Source organism: Pseudopodoces humilis, chromosome 5 (genome assembly GCF_049639895.1).
Source record: "Pseudopodoces humilis isolate 2021_Gansu_Grassland_sample_001 chromosome 5, ASM4963989v1, whole genome shotgun sequence".
NCBI lineage: Eukaryota > Metazoa > Chordata > Aves > Passeriformes > Paridae > Pseudopodoces > Pseudopodoces humilis.
Genome location: NC_142204.1, coordinates 1,969,127 through 1,986,983, shown reverse-complemented (window position 1 = coordinate 1,986,983; position 17,857 = coordinate 1,969,127). Strand labels below are relative to the sequence as shown.

The 17,857-nt window shown below is 41.6% G+C and overlaps 1 protein-coding gene across 26 annotated transcripts in view; it reads left to right on the top strand.

The window, feature by feature from the left end:
* MICAL3 (microtubule associated monooxygenase, calponin and LIM domain containing 3) overlaps positions 1–17,857 on the top strand; it is a 170,603-nt gene that overhangs the window by 147,860 nt on the left and 4,886 nt on the right. For 20 of the 26 annotated variants that reach the window (XM_014259305.2, XM_088054966.1, XM_088054968.1 and 17 more), the window contains 6 exons: positions 121–228; positions 970–1,063; positions 5,863–5,913; positions 14,295–14,360; positions 16,697–16,796; positions 17,709–17,782. In XM_014259305.2, coding sequence (XP_014114780.2) covers positions 121–228; positions 970–1,063; positions 5,863–5,913; positions 14,295–14,360; positions 16,697–16,796; positions 17,709–17,782 — 493 coding nt within the window. The remainder of the gene's footprint in view (positions 1–120; positions 229–969; positions 1,064–5,862; positions 5,914–14,294; positions 14,361–16,696; positions 16,797–17,708; positions 17,783–17,857) is intronic. The other 6 variants (XM_088054990.1, XM_088054988.1, XM_088054979.1 and 3 more) reach the window with 3 other exon arrangements.

Here is a 17,857-nt window from a genome sequence, read left to right as displayed (position 1 = left end):
GCCATGGCAAAGACAGAACACCTCCCTTCTGAGATTTTTGGAAGAGAAAATGGTCATCCCTGCCCCTGTGTCATCTCTCAGCATGTAAATAAGATCTGTTGCTGTTTTTCCTTCCTTCAGAGGGCCTACACAGAGGAGGAGCTGAACGCCAAGCTGACGCGGCGAGTACAGAAAGCTGCCCGCAGACAAGCCAAGCAAGAGGAGCTAAAGAGGTTACACAGAGCTCAGGTAGTGTCTCACAAGCCTCTTGTCATGGCACACAGCTAGCTCTGTGTGAAAGCACCCTGATCCTGATATTCCTGTGGCTGTATCAGAACAGAATCCTCTCTTTCTACAAGGGTGCTCCTGCTCCCTCTTTCGAATTTCATGCCATGCCACAGAGAAGTGAAGGGTGGCTGAAACCTATCACGAGAGTTTTACAGTAGGAAAAATCATGCCCATAACTCCTTTCTAGCTGGAGATGGATGAACCATCATGCACTGAATGGAACAGTGATACTCAGATAATGCCTGATGGAGCTGCTCCTGTCATTGCTTTGCTAGGTTATGCTGGTGGGTGATGTGTTATCAAATTACCCTTTAATTACCTTTAATTACAGACAGTGAGTCTGCTGGAAAACTGTTAACATCATCTACGAGTGATGGGATTTGTCAAGGCAGGGGCTCAGCTGACTGAGTAGCATCACCTTTCAGTTCATTGTTCAGACAGGTGATAGGAGTTGTAGCAAATAAATGAATATCAAGATGTTTGCAAATTTAAGAGTTGAGATACAACAGGGTTATATCTCAACCCTGTGAGATACACACACTGGAATCTGTGATGCTTGCTGTTGAAACAGGGTGTTGTTGAATACAAAGTCTTGTTTTTGAAAAGGCAAATCTGACAGCAGTCTCTTAGTGCTGGATGTGTGCTGCAGACAAAACAAGAGAATTGCTTTGGTGAGGCTTAGCTCCATTTTTCTCTGAACAGATTATCCAGAGGCAGTTGGAACAAGTGGAAGAGAAGCAGAGGCAACTCGAGGAGAGAGGAGTTGCTGTGGAGAAGGCCCTTCGAGGAGAAGCAGGTATCCATCACAATTTGGTTTGGTTTTTCATGTTTCCTTACCAAGTGCTTGTGCAGTAATCCGTAGTTGTTTGGATTTTAGAGGCAATTGGACCATTAGAGCCTAGAGACTGAGCCCAGTGTGAACCCGTTCTCCCTTTTCCACTATCTTTTTGAGGCCTTTTTTTCCTTTGTTTCTTCTAATTCTGGGACTTCCCTGTTGGCAGAGACTTAGTTAATTTACCTTTGCCTGAGGTGTAGGAGATAATTTTCCAGCTACTACTAATGGCTGACTGTTTCTGAGTATTACTGGATGCAGGGGTTTCCCAGCTGCCACTCACACCAAGTTGTCACAGTAAGACAACCCTGTTTGTATGTTAAGGAAATAATTGTGAAACTGTGTGTGCTTTCTCTCTATTGTGTTGGATTATCAAGGCAGTGTCCTTACAAGGGACCATCACAGAACATCTTCCTCACTGCACAGCCCAGCACACCGGCTACTTCTGACAAAGTTGTGCAGAGCAGAAATGCACACGTGTACTGAAAGGTATCCATGTCAAGCTGTTAAAACAAATGCTGTGTGTACTTGAAATAAAATTAAATGAGTATCATCTGATCTGGCAAGCATATGAGTGGAGGAGTATCTGGTTCAGATAATGCTGATAGTACTATAATGATTTGGAAAACAAAATCCTCAATTTGCAAGGAGTCAAATATCCAACAGGCAAATGCAGTGTGTGTATACCAGTCAAGGCCAGGATTATGTACCTGATCACAAGGGTCAGAGTTCTGAAATGGCAACAGTGAAACAGATGTTTGAAAAATGTTTGCTTGTTGCTTGAAGAGCCACATCTATGCCTCTGAATATGGAGCTTGATTAAGCAGTGAGGGTGCACCAGAGAAAAAGTCTGTTGTAGACTTCCTGCCAGCTTTTCCTGTGGATTCAGCCAGGATTAGGTATGTCTGGTGTGCCAAAGGAGCAAGGCTGAGTGCTCACCAAAGCAAATAGGTACTACAAGTGTGAAGAAGAGTCTTGAGGACTTCAGTGTGTTTATGATCAGGCTGTCTTTTTTCATTTGTGGGATCAAAAAAATAGGCCTGTGTTTGTGGACCAGCCTCCTTCCTTATGCTGTGTGTTCCTGTATAGCCCCACTCTGTTCTCTGGCCTGCCAGTTACTGCATTTACTAAACCCACCCCCATTGTTTCTAATGGTTCTTTTCATTTTGCTTCTTTCCATCTGCAAGTCCAAATAATCTTGATTATTGAGCTGCTGAATGACTTTTCACGTAAGACATGCCAGCATAAATGGGAGATCTTAGCAGCTGAGGGCATATTATTCATGGCAGAGTTTTCTCACTGAAGCATCATAGAATGCCTAAAAGAATCATAGAATGCCTAAAACACGTTCAGAGAGGACACAATATGACCAAGAGTAAGAATTACAATTTTATATGCAGAGTAAACTTTTGGATAAACAGCTTCTTACTCCCAGCTCTCCCAAATGGAAGCAGTCATAGATGAGCTTGTGTATTTGTGAATTTCCTAGAACTGTGAAATTGTGGATCCTGCTTTGCAAAAGGGATCTCTTTGCTTCAGGAAGTCTCTAGGGTATGCTTTGCTCTTGCAAAATATTTCTATCAACAGGTCGTATGTTATGTTTGCAGAAGCTTAATTCTGACATAAAGAATTCACCATCCTAAATTCTTCCCCTTATTTCAGGGGATTAGCCAGAAACACATTCTGTTGGGGTGGGGGAAAAAAAAAGCATGTTCTAATCTGTGTTGGCTGAAACACAAGGTTATAAATCAATTCCGTGCTTCACCTCTCTAGGTCCTCTTGCATGGCCGCAGAATCATTTAGGTTAGAAAAGACCTCTAAGATCATGAGTCCAACAATTAACCCAGCACTGGCAAGCCCACCATTAAACCATGTCCCTAAAATGCCACATCCACATGCCTTTTAAATACCTCCAGGATGGGGCCTCCAGGGCTTGATAAACCTTTCCATGAAGAAGTGTTCCCTAATACCCAAACTAAACCTCCCCTGGCACAACTTGAGGCCATTTCCTCTCATATTGTTTGTTACCTGGGAGAAGAGACCAACCCCCACCTGGCTACAGCCTCCTTTCAGGAAGTTGTAGACAGCAGTGAGGTTTCCCCTCAGCTTCTTTTACAGATATTTTATCTATGTTTGCAATAAAAATAACTGAATTCCTTCTTTTTGAGAATTCACATTCCATAAAGGTAATTTCTGCCTGCAATATCCACTAGTTATTCAAGAGGGAAATATCATTTTTCTGTCATCTGCATTGTGACCTAACAGATACCACTCCATTCAGCAAGGACTGCTGTGTAAAGGTGTGGAGTCATGCTCTTGTTTCTGATCAGTCTCTCCCCTAATAAAACGATGAAAATAGAAGCTCCAAAAGGGAAAGGCAGTGTGTAAAAAAAGAAATCTCTTTATAGGGTTGTGCAAGGAGAAAAAATGGGGGAGCTGGGGAGGTGTCTACTGTGCACTTACTTTGTCCACATGAATAGAGAAGGATTGCAGTACAGCATGGAAATAATGGCTCTTCCATGGGCAGCAGCCAGTGTTAACTGTTCTGGGACAATGTATTAGGCTCTGTAATGAGTGGGATTTTCAGGTTCCTTCCCTGTAGGGAAAGAAAAATAAAATCACTTATTGATCAGCATTTAAATACCAAGTTTTGGGTAATGTTAACAGCATTTTCTTATGACTTAAAAATTCAGACAGAAGAAACAGAATTCTGCAACTTGCATTGATTCTTTTCTTTTTCTCTTATAGAAAAAGACAGACAAGACCATCTGAGCTATTTCTCTAGGTAGTTTATCATCTTCTAGCATATTGCTTCTTAGTCATCTTCCTGTCTGTAAAGAATTGCAAATTTTTCTTTTGTAGAGGTCTTCCACTAGCTTTAATTCCTCAAATGTCTCACAGCTGGGCCACTTTCCATTTTTAGAAAAAAGTATTTTTCAGTATGATTGGTAAGAATGAAAACCAGTTCTATAGATAAAAATTTATTTACTTAGAATAATTTTGTTTCTACTTTCTACCCATTTTGCATCATCCTTAATATGTTATTGGCAAGTAACTTATGCTGAGAAGATTGTCAATAATAAATTCTTCACAGTGATGACCTGCTGTTTTCCTGAGAGGTTACAGCTTTAGATCCTAGCAATAGATACAGGCAGCTCAATATTCTTTCCAGAGATTTCACACATTATCTGCTATTTATCAAGGTGGAATATTTATGGGGTGATACTTGCTCTTCAACTAATCAAACTTAGAAACATTTTGGAGGTCACCATCAACTTTAATTCTGACAAAATAATAGTACTTTCTTGGCTATCTCCATTTTTTTAATTTTTTTTTTTTTTAATTAGCTCAGCCTCAGGCATGGCACAGTTGGTCTTTTATTCTTTCAAAAGCTGAATGCTCAATCTAACATTTAGCTTCTGATTCAGAAAAATCTCACAACCTGTGATTACTTAATTGCCTTAATGTGTTCTCTGTGATTTATCTTTGAAAAATCTCAGCCTTTGATAGTTGCATTCATAACAAGAATGAATGATTAGGAAGGTAAGCTTTATTTCAAGTGGTAGTGTAAACTGTTTCAGGGGCAAGTCTGTCATACACAGATGGTCTGAGCTACTGTCATCCCTTGTTTTCCTTCCCTCCCGGCTCCCTCCCTACTGCATCACAGTATTTCATTACAGTGGTAAGGCAGGATCTCAATGAAGAATTGCCTCAGTTTTCTCTGGTGTCCCAAGAGACACCTTGAATGAGTTAATTAATGTAATACAATATTACTAATGCAACAGTACTTTGTATTATAGTGCATTCGCCTGTTTGGACATGCTAATGACTTGGATTTCCTCTGTGAATTTTTCTTCTTTTTCAGTCATTAACTTAAAAATATGTCAAATCAGAAATTTCCAGAACCTTCCTTTTATTCCCTCTAGCATAAACCTTGATAGTCATTTTTAAGAGCTTGGAAAACATCTACTGTCAGATCAATACTGAGAAGTTTAAGAGCCACCTCTTTACATCAAATGAATCATATGCAGTGAGAAATATTGCTGTCAGTACTTCCATCTGTCTCCTCCCTACAAAATGCTCCACAGTGCTACACTCATGGTGCACCTGTCTCTAGCAGCTGTGGAAATGCACATCTCTGTCCTGAAAAGTGCAGAGACTGCATCAGCAGGATGCAAATCAATTGAATCAATTGATCAAATCAATCAATCAGACAGTCCCACTTTCCTATGCCGGAGTGTTTGCCATTGTGTCAGTGCTCAGTGCCTCCCACCTGTGTGCCATTCACCATCCTCCACTCACTCACCTCCAAGAAATCAACCCTTACACCTTTCCTGCAGAAATTACACTGTTTCCTTCTGACATATTGCTCAGTTCCAAAGCAACAGGATTAATTCTGCTTTTCTCAGCAAGAACAGGAGAGACATCAGTGATAGGTACTGCTGCAAACACAAATAGGTGAAGTGTCTCTGTAAACTTCTTGATTTTTTTTCCCCTTGGAAGTCCTTGCCTGCCTGCTGGAAATTTTCTCTTCATCTTCCCAATATATATGTTTGTGGTATATTTGTGTATGTATAAATACAGAGAAAGAGAGATGTGTAGTGTTTGTATATATAGATGTGTGTGTGCCCACGTGTATAGCTGCCTGTCTCTTATTTGCCCTTTTTTTGTTTCTGTGTCTTTCTCATATATTGCTTTGATTGTGTGGGGCTAGGGTGGGTATCTGACTCAATAACTCTGTCTTCACCAATTCCTTGTTGTAGACTATTGGGGAGAGTCTTATTACAGTGACCTCATCGACTTGCATCTGGGTGGTATGTATGGCTGAACCTCCTGCTGACACTAACCCTGCTGACACTCCTCCCCACCCTCCCTTCACCTACTTCTCCCATCCTTGGCTCACAAACAAGAAGAAACAGCCCTTGCACATGACTGATGATAGCAGAACCCCTTTTCCAGCTCAGGAACAGGAGATCCTGGCATGTTCCACAAAACATGTGTAAGGCTCCCTCTTCTATTTTTCACAGTGCTGATTTTTTTTTCTAAATTTGCTTTCTGTTTTCACTCCAGCCACCTTCCCTGCTAGCAGTGGAAGGTTGTTCTGGTTTTTTGCTTCTCCTTTGAAAAGTCCAGCTCCATCACTGAAGTTTTCTTAAGGAAAGTATTTTAAGGGGGACAGCTGGAGCAAACAGCGCAGTCAAGGATTAGTCATGCTATTGCCTCCATCTTGCCCTTCTGAGGCTTGTTTTTTCCTTCCAAAAAAGCCAGAGTGTGTTGTTGATCTAACAAAACAAAAATGCTCCCTCAAGGGACTTTGAAAACACTTGCAGATGACAGATTTGTCTTCTTTCTTGTTTTGTCTTACTATAAGGTTAGAAAAGAATCTGCTGTTAAGAGTTCCAGTCGTTTTTGCTGGAATCCAGTTTGCATCATTATACTGCTATTAAGCTTCTTGCTATGCTATTGCTTTAGTACCCCATTTAGTGCTAAACACACATTAGAGTGTTTGGTTCTCATTTTCACTGAAGAATCTGGTCATCACTCTGCACCATGGTTCTGCCCTTGCTTTAATTAATGTTACTTCCTGAGTCCCTTAGTAGGTGATTAACTTTTGGGTTGCAAATGACATTTGATTAGTGTTTGCCAGTCTTGAAAATTAAAATTTCCTTTGCTAGTTTAACCACCCAAAATCTGTTCTCGTGAAGTGAACACATCTGTCTGTCAGCAGATCCAAGAGAAAGTGAACTCTGCTCAGTTGCCTTATTAGCTGAGGGTCTCATTTAGTTTATCTTTCAGAGTAGAAAGTTAATTGATCTAAGCTGTGTTTTTCTGAGGGACTGCATTGCAGACCAGCTCTGCAGAGGGAGAGATCCACACGCTCTAGGCTTGATCCAAGACACATCCCTGGAAGTCTTCCCTGATTTCATTGTGTTCTGAATTTGTTCCTTGAAAGATCCATTTTTTTCTCCTGCTCCAGGGAGGCTGTCCCACATAGTGTCTACCTGTACCTGTCTGTTGTGAATTACTCACAGCACAATAGACTTTTATTGAAGAACATCCACCTGAGTTCAGAATATCCACCCAAGTGCAAGTTTCACAATGGAAGACTTTCCTCCTCAGTAGATCTGATTTGCTGCCCTGTGCTAATTTTGATGTGATAGTCCTCTGCTAGCCCTGTGCTTCATTCACTGTTCAGTCCCTCTGGCATTCTTTCCTGGGCTGTCTCCTGCAGAGAGACTTTGAAAATCTCTTCCTGGTTTTATCCACCAGGGCTGGCCCATACTCACATGTGCATAGAGTAGGAGCTGTAAAAGGGTTGATGCTGAATTACACTTAACAGACCCTTATCCCTATTTAATGCTATCTCCACTACACCTCTCCCTCCTCCTGCCTCTGCTCCTAATGCCTCTTTAGAGACAGAGATCCCATCAAAATCACTAATAGTGGCTTGAAGAAAAGCAAAATCATCTTCACTTAAAGGGACACTGTCACTTTAAAAAAATTTGCTGTGCTGCAGAAAAGCTTTATTGGAAATGGAATGTTTATCTCTTTGTGTGTTCGCTTTTCCGTTTCTCTGAGCTCAGTCATCTCAGAGTGATCATTTCTGAACAGGCTGCTTTTATTTATATGGTGACTCAGTCACTTGGACTTCCAACAGTCAGAGGCAATAGTCATGGTTATTTTAAAAACTGTTGATACATCTTAAAACTCTATCAAATTTTTGCTCATCTCAAAACCACTGTTTTCAAAACAGACTTTAAAGAAACTATATTGGGCAGTATCCCTTTAAATGCAGTGAGCCAGTATAGCCTGGAGTATGCAGCTTTGTAGTATTATTTTGTTGCCTCTGTAATTTGCTTTATATTTGCTTTTGGGGCTGCCAGAACACTTTTGCCACAAGAGATACATTACTCTGGTGATGCTTGTCAGCTCAAGTGGCAGATACAGAGCTCAGCTTCAAGATTAACATGTCTGTGCAGGATGCTGCATCTGGGTGGAGTGCCATTAAAATCCCTGGAGGCCCTGCTGAGCACTGCAGCCAGCTTGGATACTGCGCGGTTAATTGCAACATCTATCAGCAGCCCATGTCTCTGAGGCACGGGCATGACTCTAGTAATATGCTGTCATAGAATATTAACAAAAATTGCAAAGCACTTTGCAAAGTTATCTGTAAACTGGTAATGTTTAGTTGTTAGAGATTGCACAACAACTTCTGCAAGGGGAGTAGTAACTTCTGACATCCTGGTCAACTTTCAATGTGTAGGATTACAGATTGCTATCTTAACTAGCTCCGTTGCTCTGCTCAGATGTCATAATCCTCTCTTCCTGTTCTGAAATGTTTTGTACCGTTGCTGTAACGCAGATGTTTCATTTCACGCTGCAGATGGTCACATTTCAATTCTGAGTAATTATTCCTGTGTGTATATTGTATGCGTGGTATGGCTAAAAGAACATTAGAAAAGTCAACTGAAATTAAGACTTGATACTATATTGATATATCAACAGATTTATAACCTTCAGATCCACCACAGAGAGCTGTCTCATGTCCTTATGGAATAATTGGTAGCAACACTAGTTTGTCATCTTCTGGGTAGATCCATATGGAGAGGAAATAGGACACAATCAGTGGATTTTATAGATGTTTGTCGGCAGCTGTGGAATAGTGAGACTTGAAAATATGGATTCTGAGCCAGACAGTGGAAGGATGCACTGTTCTGGTGGATATATACTCTTTGTCCTTCCTTTTGTTCCCTCTTTTGAGACAGTCCTTGCCCTGATCCTGTCTTATTTCATCCAGAGCTCCTTACCCCACTTCCATTTTCGTTCTCAGGCATTTAATTTTAATCCTGCCTTCTTGACAAAGAAATCCTAGCATTCCACCCTTCAGACCTCCTGTTTCTCTCCACTAGCTATTCCTGGTCTCCTCTTCCCACTGACACAGTCTCCACAGTCTAAATCCCAGCCTTTGGACCTCTTCCAAAATTTCTGGGCTCTGCTTCCTCTTCTGCCCAGCATTACTTGTCTGTAAATTCTAGGTCCTGCCTTCATCTCAAATCTGCCTTCTCCTTCCATCCCTTACCCTTTTTCTCCATCTCCTTTGTCTATTCTCCATTAGTCACCTTGCCTCCTTACTCCCAACCTCAATTCCTCCTAACCCACTTGTCTGCTTCTGAGAAGTACCTCCATGGTTTCCTCTGTGTTCAAGTGAGCAGCTTCCTTTTCCTTGCAGCCAGCAGGGAATCATTAAATAAACAGCCACACACTGGCTGGAGTGTGCCAAGAGAGGCAAGAAGGATGTAGGGGAGGGAGCTGGTACGTTTGATAGTGTTGATTTCAGACAGTTCTCCCTTCTTGACAAGAGCCTTACGAGCATCAGGTAAACAGGAAAGTGCAATTGTTTTGGTTTTTTAAATCTTTGTACTCTGTTTAAAGCACACTCTACAACAGCTTTACCTTTTTTTAAACTTATTTAAAACATTTGAGCTTACTATGTCCTTTCAAGTCTTGCAGGTCTAACTCTGCAAGGCTGGAGTCTGATATATTCAAGTGGGGATCAGTCCTATTTCTTGTGATTGGCAAGCACAGCTCTTCTGAAAGAGGAGTGGAGTTGTAAGATAAACATTGTTTACAGTCTGCAGCTGGTTTTGACGCTGAAGTGAATTGGTAACTTGTTTTCTTTGTTGTAAGTTTGGAGTAGGAAAGAGCACTTGATAAGCAGAACTTAAGTACCAGTACTTGTTAGGCAATTGCCATTTACCTGCTTCTTTCTGCACACAAAAACAAGTCTTGGGAAACAGGGTCAGTGCAGGGCTGTATTCATTCTGAGTGCATTCTGAAGTGCCTCAAGGTCTAGCAGAAGCAGAAGACTTCTGTGGAATCATTTGTGTGTGTGTTCTGCTCCAACCATTGCTCACCCCATTTTTTTTTTCCTTCCCTTCCTTGCCTTTCCCCCACCCTGTTCTGCTGGATAAATAAAAATGGTTCTATTTGCATGACAATCTAGTGCTCTGTGAGTTTTCCCCAGGTTTTTTTCTAGTTATTGTACTGTAGAGGATATTGAGTTTGACCCAGATGTAATAAACTGGGATGTGCTTGCGGGACATATGTCAAAATCCTTGCTCTCAACCTGCAGTTCTGTGGATGCTGTTCTCCAAGAGTTGCCTTTCTGTATCCTTGGTTTTTAACAATGCTGCTGTTGAACAACTTCACCAAATTGTAAAGTTGGAATGCTTTATTTTTCAGTACTTATGTTTCTGACCATAACCTGATTTTTTTAAGGGTGGAAAAGAGGATATTTACTGTGACCACTGCTGTTCAACTTAATGATCTCTTTTGAACTGATCCGTATTTTAAGCACTGATTTGAAATCAGAGCTTTTAGTATTCCTGATAAATAAGGGATGAAATTTATTAATAGAATAAATTTCCAAAGTGTCATGCTTTCAGCTTGTGAGGGCAAGTGCCACAGAACTGAGATTTGCCTCAGATCTGAATTTCCTGTCCAGTGTTGCTGTTTCCCAAACCACCATGATTAGTCAACAATATAGAAATCAAAGCTTTTGGATGCAAAGCTTGCCAAGGATGTGATTCCCCCTTGGTCTGTTCAAGTAAATTTAACTTGCAATGACTCTCCTCATCTCATAAGTCATCACAGCTCTCATATCAAAGAACAGGGGCAAATAGTGAAAGGGATTGGTGTGAGCTGTAGCTTGGGGATAATGGGATCTGCCACCCCAAACTTTGTGCTGTGCTTTCTTCGTCCTGATGGATCATTTTGACCACTGTGCTTCTGATTGTGAAGAAGTTATGGAGCTAGAGAGGAAAAGAACAAAACCAATCTGAAGAATTGCTCTTTAATCAACAGCTAAATAAAGATAAGAAAAGAATATTGGCAACAGTCCAATGTAGCTTCTGTAACAGAGAACAGTGTACAGTGAAAATGAAGGTGTATTTTCATAGTTGCTATACAATTTCTGGTCCTTGTTTTGAAGAGACTTTGAAGCAATGGTATTTATTCTTGACCTGGCTCTTGGTTTCCACCACTGTAGCAAAGTCTGCAATCTCTCAGGAGTGTTGTGACAAACAAGGTCATTCTTGTGGCTTTTTTACACAGAAGCAAGGTAATTCCAGTCACTTTATTGATGGGACATGTCTGGTGTGCAAGGCAGAGCTTCTGCCTCTCAGGAATGTTCAGTGTGATCAGGAACTGGGGCACATTTCTTTCCTAAATAAGCTGCAGCTCCTGCCTCCAAACCATGCTCTGGCTTGCCAGCAGCTTGGACTGCTGAGCTCTGCTGCCAAAGCTTTACACAAAAGAAGAGCTGACTTGTGGCACTGGAAGGGAGCAACTCCTGACTAACACACTCTGCTGGCAGCTTTATCCCTCTGCTGAAAAAAAATTGTAATTTTCTGTCCAGAGGATATGGCCCCACCTTAGACTGTTGCTGGCAGCACAGGAGGAACCTAAGAAGGGAATGGCCACAGAAATGGTTCTTCTCTTGCCCTTCAGCTCCTTCCAAACTGCTTCAGCTGGTGTTGCTGCTGCCAGCAGCACACTTTCCATGTGGGTGAAGACCTGTGTCAGTATATTTTTGGTGGTGAAGGAGACTTAAACAGAAAGGGGGGGTGATGATCCTATTTAATGAGACTAGGAGGTGGTGATTTCTCTTTTCTAAACAATGCAGTAATAATAATAATAATTATATTTACTGTAGGATTAGTACTGGCTTTTGGAACAATAAGCCATGAAATAAGCTTTAGAGAGCCATGGGAAGTAAGTTTTCAGTTGCAGTTTGTTCCTGCTGTTAAAGAGCTCCAATACATAAGGAAATATATATATAAGGCTTTCTAAAGCCTTGCTAATCATCCTACTTTGGATAGAAATGGTTTTCAAAGTAATTGCAATGATCATAACCTGTATTCACCGATGTAATTAACTGTAATTTACATGTGGAATAGCTAGAAAGGATCTTAATTGCAAAGGTTATGTTTATTATCTTACTGAAAAAACATGTTGACTTTTCTAGTAGCAGGACTAGTGTAGATATCATGGACTTTGTCACTTGATTCAAGGACAAATTTTCTTTAGACAAGAGTAGGAAGATAACTAAGAGCAAGGGAGGAAAATACAGTTGTGGGGAGTGAGCTCCATATTTGTCAGGTGCTGTGAGATCCCTGGGGCTTTTTACTGGAGACCAAAGATGGGATCCTCTCCTACTTGCTTACTGATGACAAAAGCTAGTAGTTTGTGGCCATTTTACAATGAGATGAATGACACTTTTACGTACTGGGTATTTATTTCAGCTCAGATATGGAAAACTGGAAGTTCTTCACCATGTCTCTGTGCCCATGGCTTGAAATGTATCAAATCCCCCAGTTCTGAATGAAATCTCAAACCCTGAAAGAGGTGGATTTTTCCATACAGTTAAATCTCCATCTTCCTGGCCACTCTCAAAATAGTGGTTAAACTAAGAGTATTAAAGCTTTTAGCTTAAATAATTATTTTTGAATAAGATAGGATGGGAAATAAAAAACGTTTAACAAGTATCATGCACTAAATGCTGTGCTTTGTGTGGAAGCATATTCTTCACTGTACTTTTGTGGTTTGGGGTTTTTCTTGTTTGTTTTTGCTTTTGTAACCTGATCTGTGAAATGGCAGTTGTAGGAAAAAAAGCCTTAGTGTTTTTCTATTTTAAATGAAAAAGTTGGAACATTCAGAACAGCTATAATTATTGTTCTGGTATTTTCTCAACTACTGTTGGTACGATGCTTCATTTGTAATTGTCCTATGGCCAGCTGTGGCACCTCTCCTAATGTTGTCCCTTCCTGCTTCCAGTATAGAGGTTTCTTCTTCTGAGAAAGCTGTGCTGCTCAGTCACGGCCTTCGAAGCTGGTGTGCTCTCCCTCTTGCTCCAGTGTGTCCTCCATGTGCTGGTCTAGTTCTGTGATGGTCCCTTCTAAAGCCTTCCCAGTTCACTGGTACTCGAATTTTGTAGAGCTTTCTCTGAACCACAAACATCAAACTCTGCTGACTTCTCCAAAACGAGTGTTGTTCTTGCCATACTGTTGTTGTGGAGTTGATGTCTTTTCCCAACACAGAAATGCCTCCTCTTTACAAATGCAGTTGTACTCTGAGCCCAGTAAGTGTTCCATTCTGAGTTTCTGAGTTCATCATCTCCCTGGTGCATGTTCTCCTGTAACTATTAGTGATATTGGTAACTGCCTGCTGTTTATCTCTGTAATGTTAACTACAGCTGAAAAGCAAATTCTTGGTGTTAAAACAGCTGAACCTTTTGAGAGATGAGAAATTTTTGTCCTTCACTGGCTGATGGAAAAGATGATAAAGATTCAGTAAGACACTAACAGGACTCGTAAGCTTTAAAATGCTTTGTGGAATGAGAATGCCAAGGGAGAGCTTTAAATTTACTGGTTTAACTCTGAAAAGTCCTCAGCTGGTCACTGCCCCTGCAGACCCTGATGTGAATCATTTTATCCATGTAAAAGCCTTTTCCCACAACAGTCCAATGGGGGTACATGGGTACTCACCATGCTTGACACAGCGGATCCTGGCAGGCTGGTTCCATGGTAATCAGATTTTCCCTGTGATGTTCCCTGTCTGAAGACATTCTATTCCATTACAAAGGACACTTTTACCATCAGTGGATGCTGCCACGGTGATAAGAGCATGGTCCTGATAGAGCTTAAGGTAGGGTGGCTGCTTACAGCTGGTGTCTTCTGCATGCAGGCGAGACTTACTGTAACCCTGCTTGAAATCTGACATTTGTCAGCAGAAGTTAATATGTGTCTCTACTCGTCCTGACATCTGGATCACAAACCTTTCAGTTAAATACCTTGCACCTGAAAACTGTGCATCAGGAAAAGTGCAGTAACAGTAACCTCCTGCCTGGTGTTTGTATACAGCTCAGTAAGAGTTCACCAGTACCTCAGTCTACCTCTTACCTGTTATCTGTGCTTATTAGGGACATTATTCATCTGTAGACTGTTTCCCTTGTTTCTGCTTCTCCATTTCTTGTATTTTTTCTTTTCTTTTCTTCTTGTGTTTCCTTTCTTTCTCACTCTTATGCTTTTTGTCCTTTGCTTGTCTTTTATTTCACCCCTTTCCTCCTCTTCCGTTCCACTTCCAACTTCCTCTTCCTCTCCTGCCTCTTCCTCTTCCTCGTTTGGTCCTATTGAAGTTGAGCCCAATGCCGGGACACCACGTCGTAGACCTCTCTCCTTCTGCCCTTGCTGTGCCCATGAAGGTAATGTAACCTCACACTCCCCGTGTCCTCCCTGCCCACAGCTGGGTTGTCATAGCAGCACTAGTCAGCTAGTGGCCACAAGGCCCCCAGCCCTTTTCTTGCTGTGTCCCCACACCAACCTTGTCTGTAGCTACCTGGTAACCAGCTCCTCTGAGCCCGTGGCAAGCTGTTAAAGGTACAGTATCCCTTTTGCTAGTCCCAGCTGTGCAAGAGAAGGTGCAGTGACTGGGAGGGACAATGGGCAGCAGCTCTGGGAACAGAAGTGTCACACTCAAAAGTTTCTATTTTCATTTGGTGGCTTCAATTTCTCTATTCCTCCTGAAAGATGTTTGGAAAGTGGGGTAAGGGATGACAATCTGTTTCCTTAAATGTGGCCTTTTAATTAGCATATAGGGATTAAAGGAATACTGTGTCTTTATAAGGACTGATTTGAAAAACATCCTTGAACTTTAAAAACCAACAGACCTTAAGTTAGACTAGTTTCCCTTCATCTGTCTTGCCGAGTGCATTCTTTAACTATCCCAAACGGAATTTGCTGTAGAGTTTCCATTGCCAAGGCATGGGGAAGGGGTTGTTTATGTGTGTTCATGGTGTAATTTTGCTAACCACTTATCTGCTTTCCATGGTCCTCCCTCACATCAGTTGTCAGTGCTCCCTTTCCAATCCTCCCATTATTCCTCTACTCATTGGCTGTTTAAAAATACTTACGTATTTCATAGGTCAGTGGCGTTGTGTTTTTGGCTTTTCCTTAGAGGCATTTGTTTTCTATACATCCTGGCATCGGAAAGGAAGGGGAGACTTCCCAGTGTTTTCATGGCGCCACAGCACTGGACATCTGCATGTACAGTCTCCCTCTCCTGTCGCCACGTGGGCATATTGTGCAGAGACGCTCAGAAAGGAATGCTTGGAACTGAGCAACACACTGGTATAAAGTCCAGGGAGCCGGGGGCTCTTAGGGTGCTACAACTGAGTCTGGAATTCCTCGAGGGGCTGGTATGAGGGTGAAAGGCAGCCCAAGCTGCAGCTTACTAGGAGTTGTAGGCTCTCCCTTGAGTAACTTCTCTGACATACTGAGGATGAGGCAGGGCACGGGTCTGAATTAAGTAGCCATTAATGTGGTATTTGTGGTGCGTCTGTGTCGTAGAGTTTGAGTAGTAAGCTTGCTGCTTGATTATTTTAGCATTAGCTGGACTGTTTGAGAGCTTTTGTTCTTGATGAACAGAGTATGCACCCATAATAACAAGCAGAGACAGGGATGGAAGTTGCCTTGGGGTGCGTAGGTAACGTGCAGTGCGAGCTGAGGGGATGCAGCAATCCAAAAGTGCTGTTGAGCTTGATTTGAGGCCTTGCTCCTGCTTCTACTTCCACATAGGCAGGAACCTTGCCACTGGCCTTGGTGGGGTCTGGTGTAAATCACAGCATTCAGATGCAGGTGGTTCAGTGTGGAATAAGTGGCCCAGACCAAGAGCTTGCCAGGAGGAGCCTCCTTGGTAAGTTCTTGTGTTTGCTAAATGTCAACAGAAGGCTTTGGGAACAGCATTCTGCATTTATTCCACATGACTCCTGCCAGACACAAGACTCATCAGTGGACTATTGAATAAGTTTAGGAGCTCGTTCTAAAATAAGAGGACCAGCTAAGAATTCTGTACTAGGTGGTCAAGGCCCAAGGTTTCTTTATTCTTCTTTCATATTAGCAAACGTGTCTGGGGGTTCCTTTCCTTTCTGGCATGCAGTACAGTAGAATTAGTTTCTGTGTTCACTGTGCAGGGGGATCTTCAAGACTAATAGATATGTGTGGCTAGGAGGAGCAGTCAGAAAAGATTTACATAATTGTTGAAAAAAGAAGAGACAAGATGTTACTTTTGGCTAGTAAAAGAAAAACATGAGGACATGCAATTGAAGAAAACAAAGGTAAAACACATGGAGTGGCAATTGAATCCTTTTCTGATGAGCATATGTTTAAGTAGCTGGCATGAGCATCTATAAAATTCTTCTAATGAAAGGAAAAGTTGAATACTCATAGAAATTGGGGCTTTCTGCAGTAAGAGTGAGGAAGAAACAAGTAATCACAAGAATATCAGAAACCAAAAAAAAAAAAAAAAAGAAAAAAAAAAAAGAAAAAAAAGGGAGGCTCCAAAGAGAAGAGAATCCTTTTGGAGGTGACTTCCACTCAACTGAGTGTTGTAGGCAAACTGAATGGACCCGGCTTGGGAGTGCTCTGGCAGCATCTTGCTCGGCTTTCTTTGCACATTTTGCCCCATTGTTGTATTTGCACTTTGGGTTTGTAAGGATTGCAGGGCATTTCCTGAAAATTTACCAGGTTTCTTTCTTGGCAGGCATGGGTAAGAAGGATGACCCCAAGCTGATGCAGGAGTGGTTCAAGCTGGTGCAGGAGAAGAATGCCTTGGTTCGCTACGAGTCTGAACTGATGATATTGTGAGTGAATGTGGAAAAAATGGGGATTTTGTCATAAATAGTAGTGGAAGATCTGTCAATATTGTCTTCCCTGTAAGGCCAGGAGGTCAGCAGCCTCTTTGGCTGAGACAGGAATCCAAGTACATTTTAGAGGAGTGGCTGAAAAAGGAATAATAGTGGTAAGGGATGAAAGTTCCAATTATTTGTGCACATGCAGAAGTACAGGGATGTGAGCCCTTCTCATGCTGCTCTTGTATAAAACACATCCTGTTTATGCAAGTATTTTTGAGCTTTGCAGAAATAACATGTGACTCCTTCTAGTTTTGGTAAAGTTGTCTTCTAAGCATGGCCAAAAGCATTTAATTCAGTCACCTTTGCCATGTGGCCCTCTTTTCTGCCTGTAGTGGGACCCCAGTGCCTCTCATGTGGGCTCAGATAGTAAAGCTGTTTTCCTCTTAATGAAATTGATTGCTTTTCCTGTTCCTGTTGTGCAACTTCACTGAAATTCATTTTGGAGTGTGTCAGCTCACCTCAGCAATGTGGAAGCTGATGGCCTTAGTGGCAGTAAAGTCTCAAGGTGGTGTTTGCAATGGCCTGACATGTCCTTAAGTAATAAATCATTTGTTAATAAATAACTTTTATTTTAGAGTAGGAAGTAGCAGGGGATGATATGTAGAGGCATTGCAGATCTATTTGCTCTTTGACTTAGTTTGCTCTACTTTTGACATTGCACTTCCTAGCTGAAGGCAAAGAACTTGAAATGCTAAAAGCACAATTAAATCTTTCAAAAACAATTAAGAGCTATTCCAAAGGAGATCGATAAAATGCACAGCAGATATCTAGAGAGGGAGCAGAAACTGAGAATGAATATGAAGTGATGTACGCAGTATTTTAATACACCTGGAACTTGGATTTCTGCTCTTTTCCTTTCAGTGCTCGGGAGCTAGAACTGGAAGACAGGCAGAGTCGACTGCAGCAGGAACTCCGTGAGAGGATGGCAGTAGAAGGTGAGAGCAAAAGGGAATATTGCATGGATTGTATGTGTGTATTTCTAGCCTTGTGTATGCTGATAGTTTTTGCTA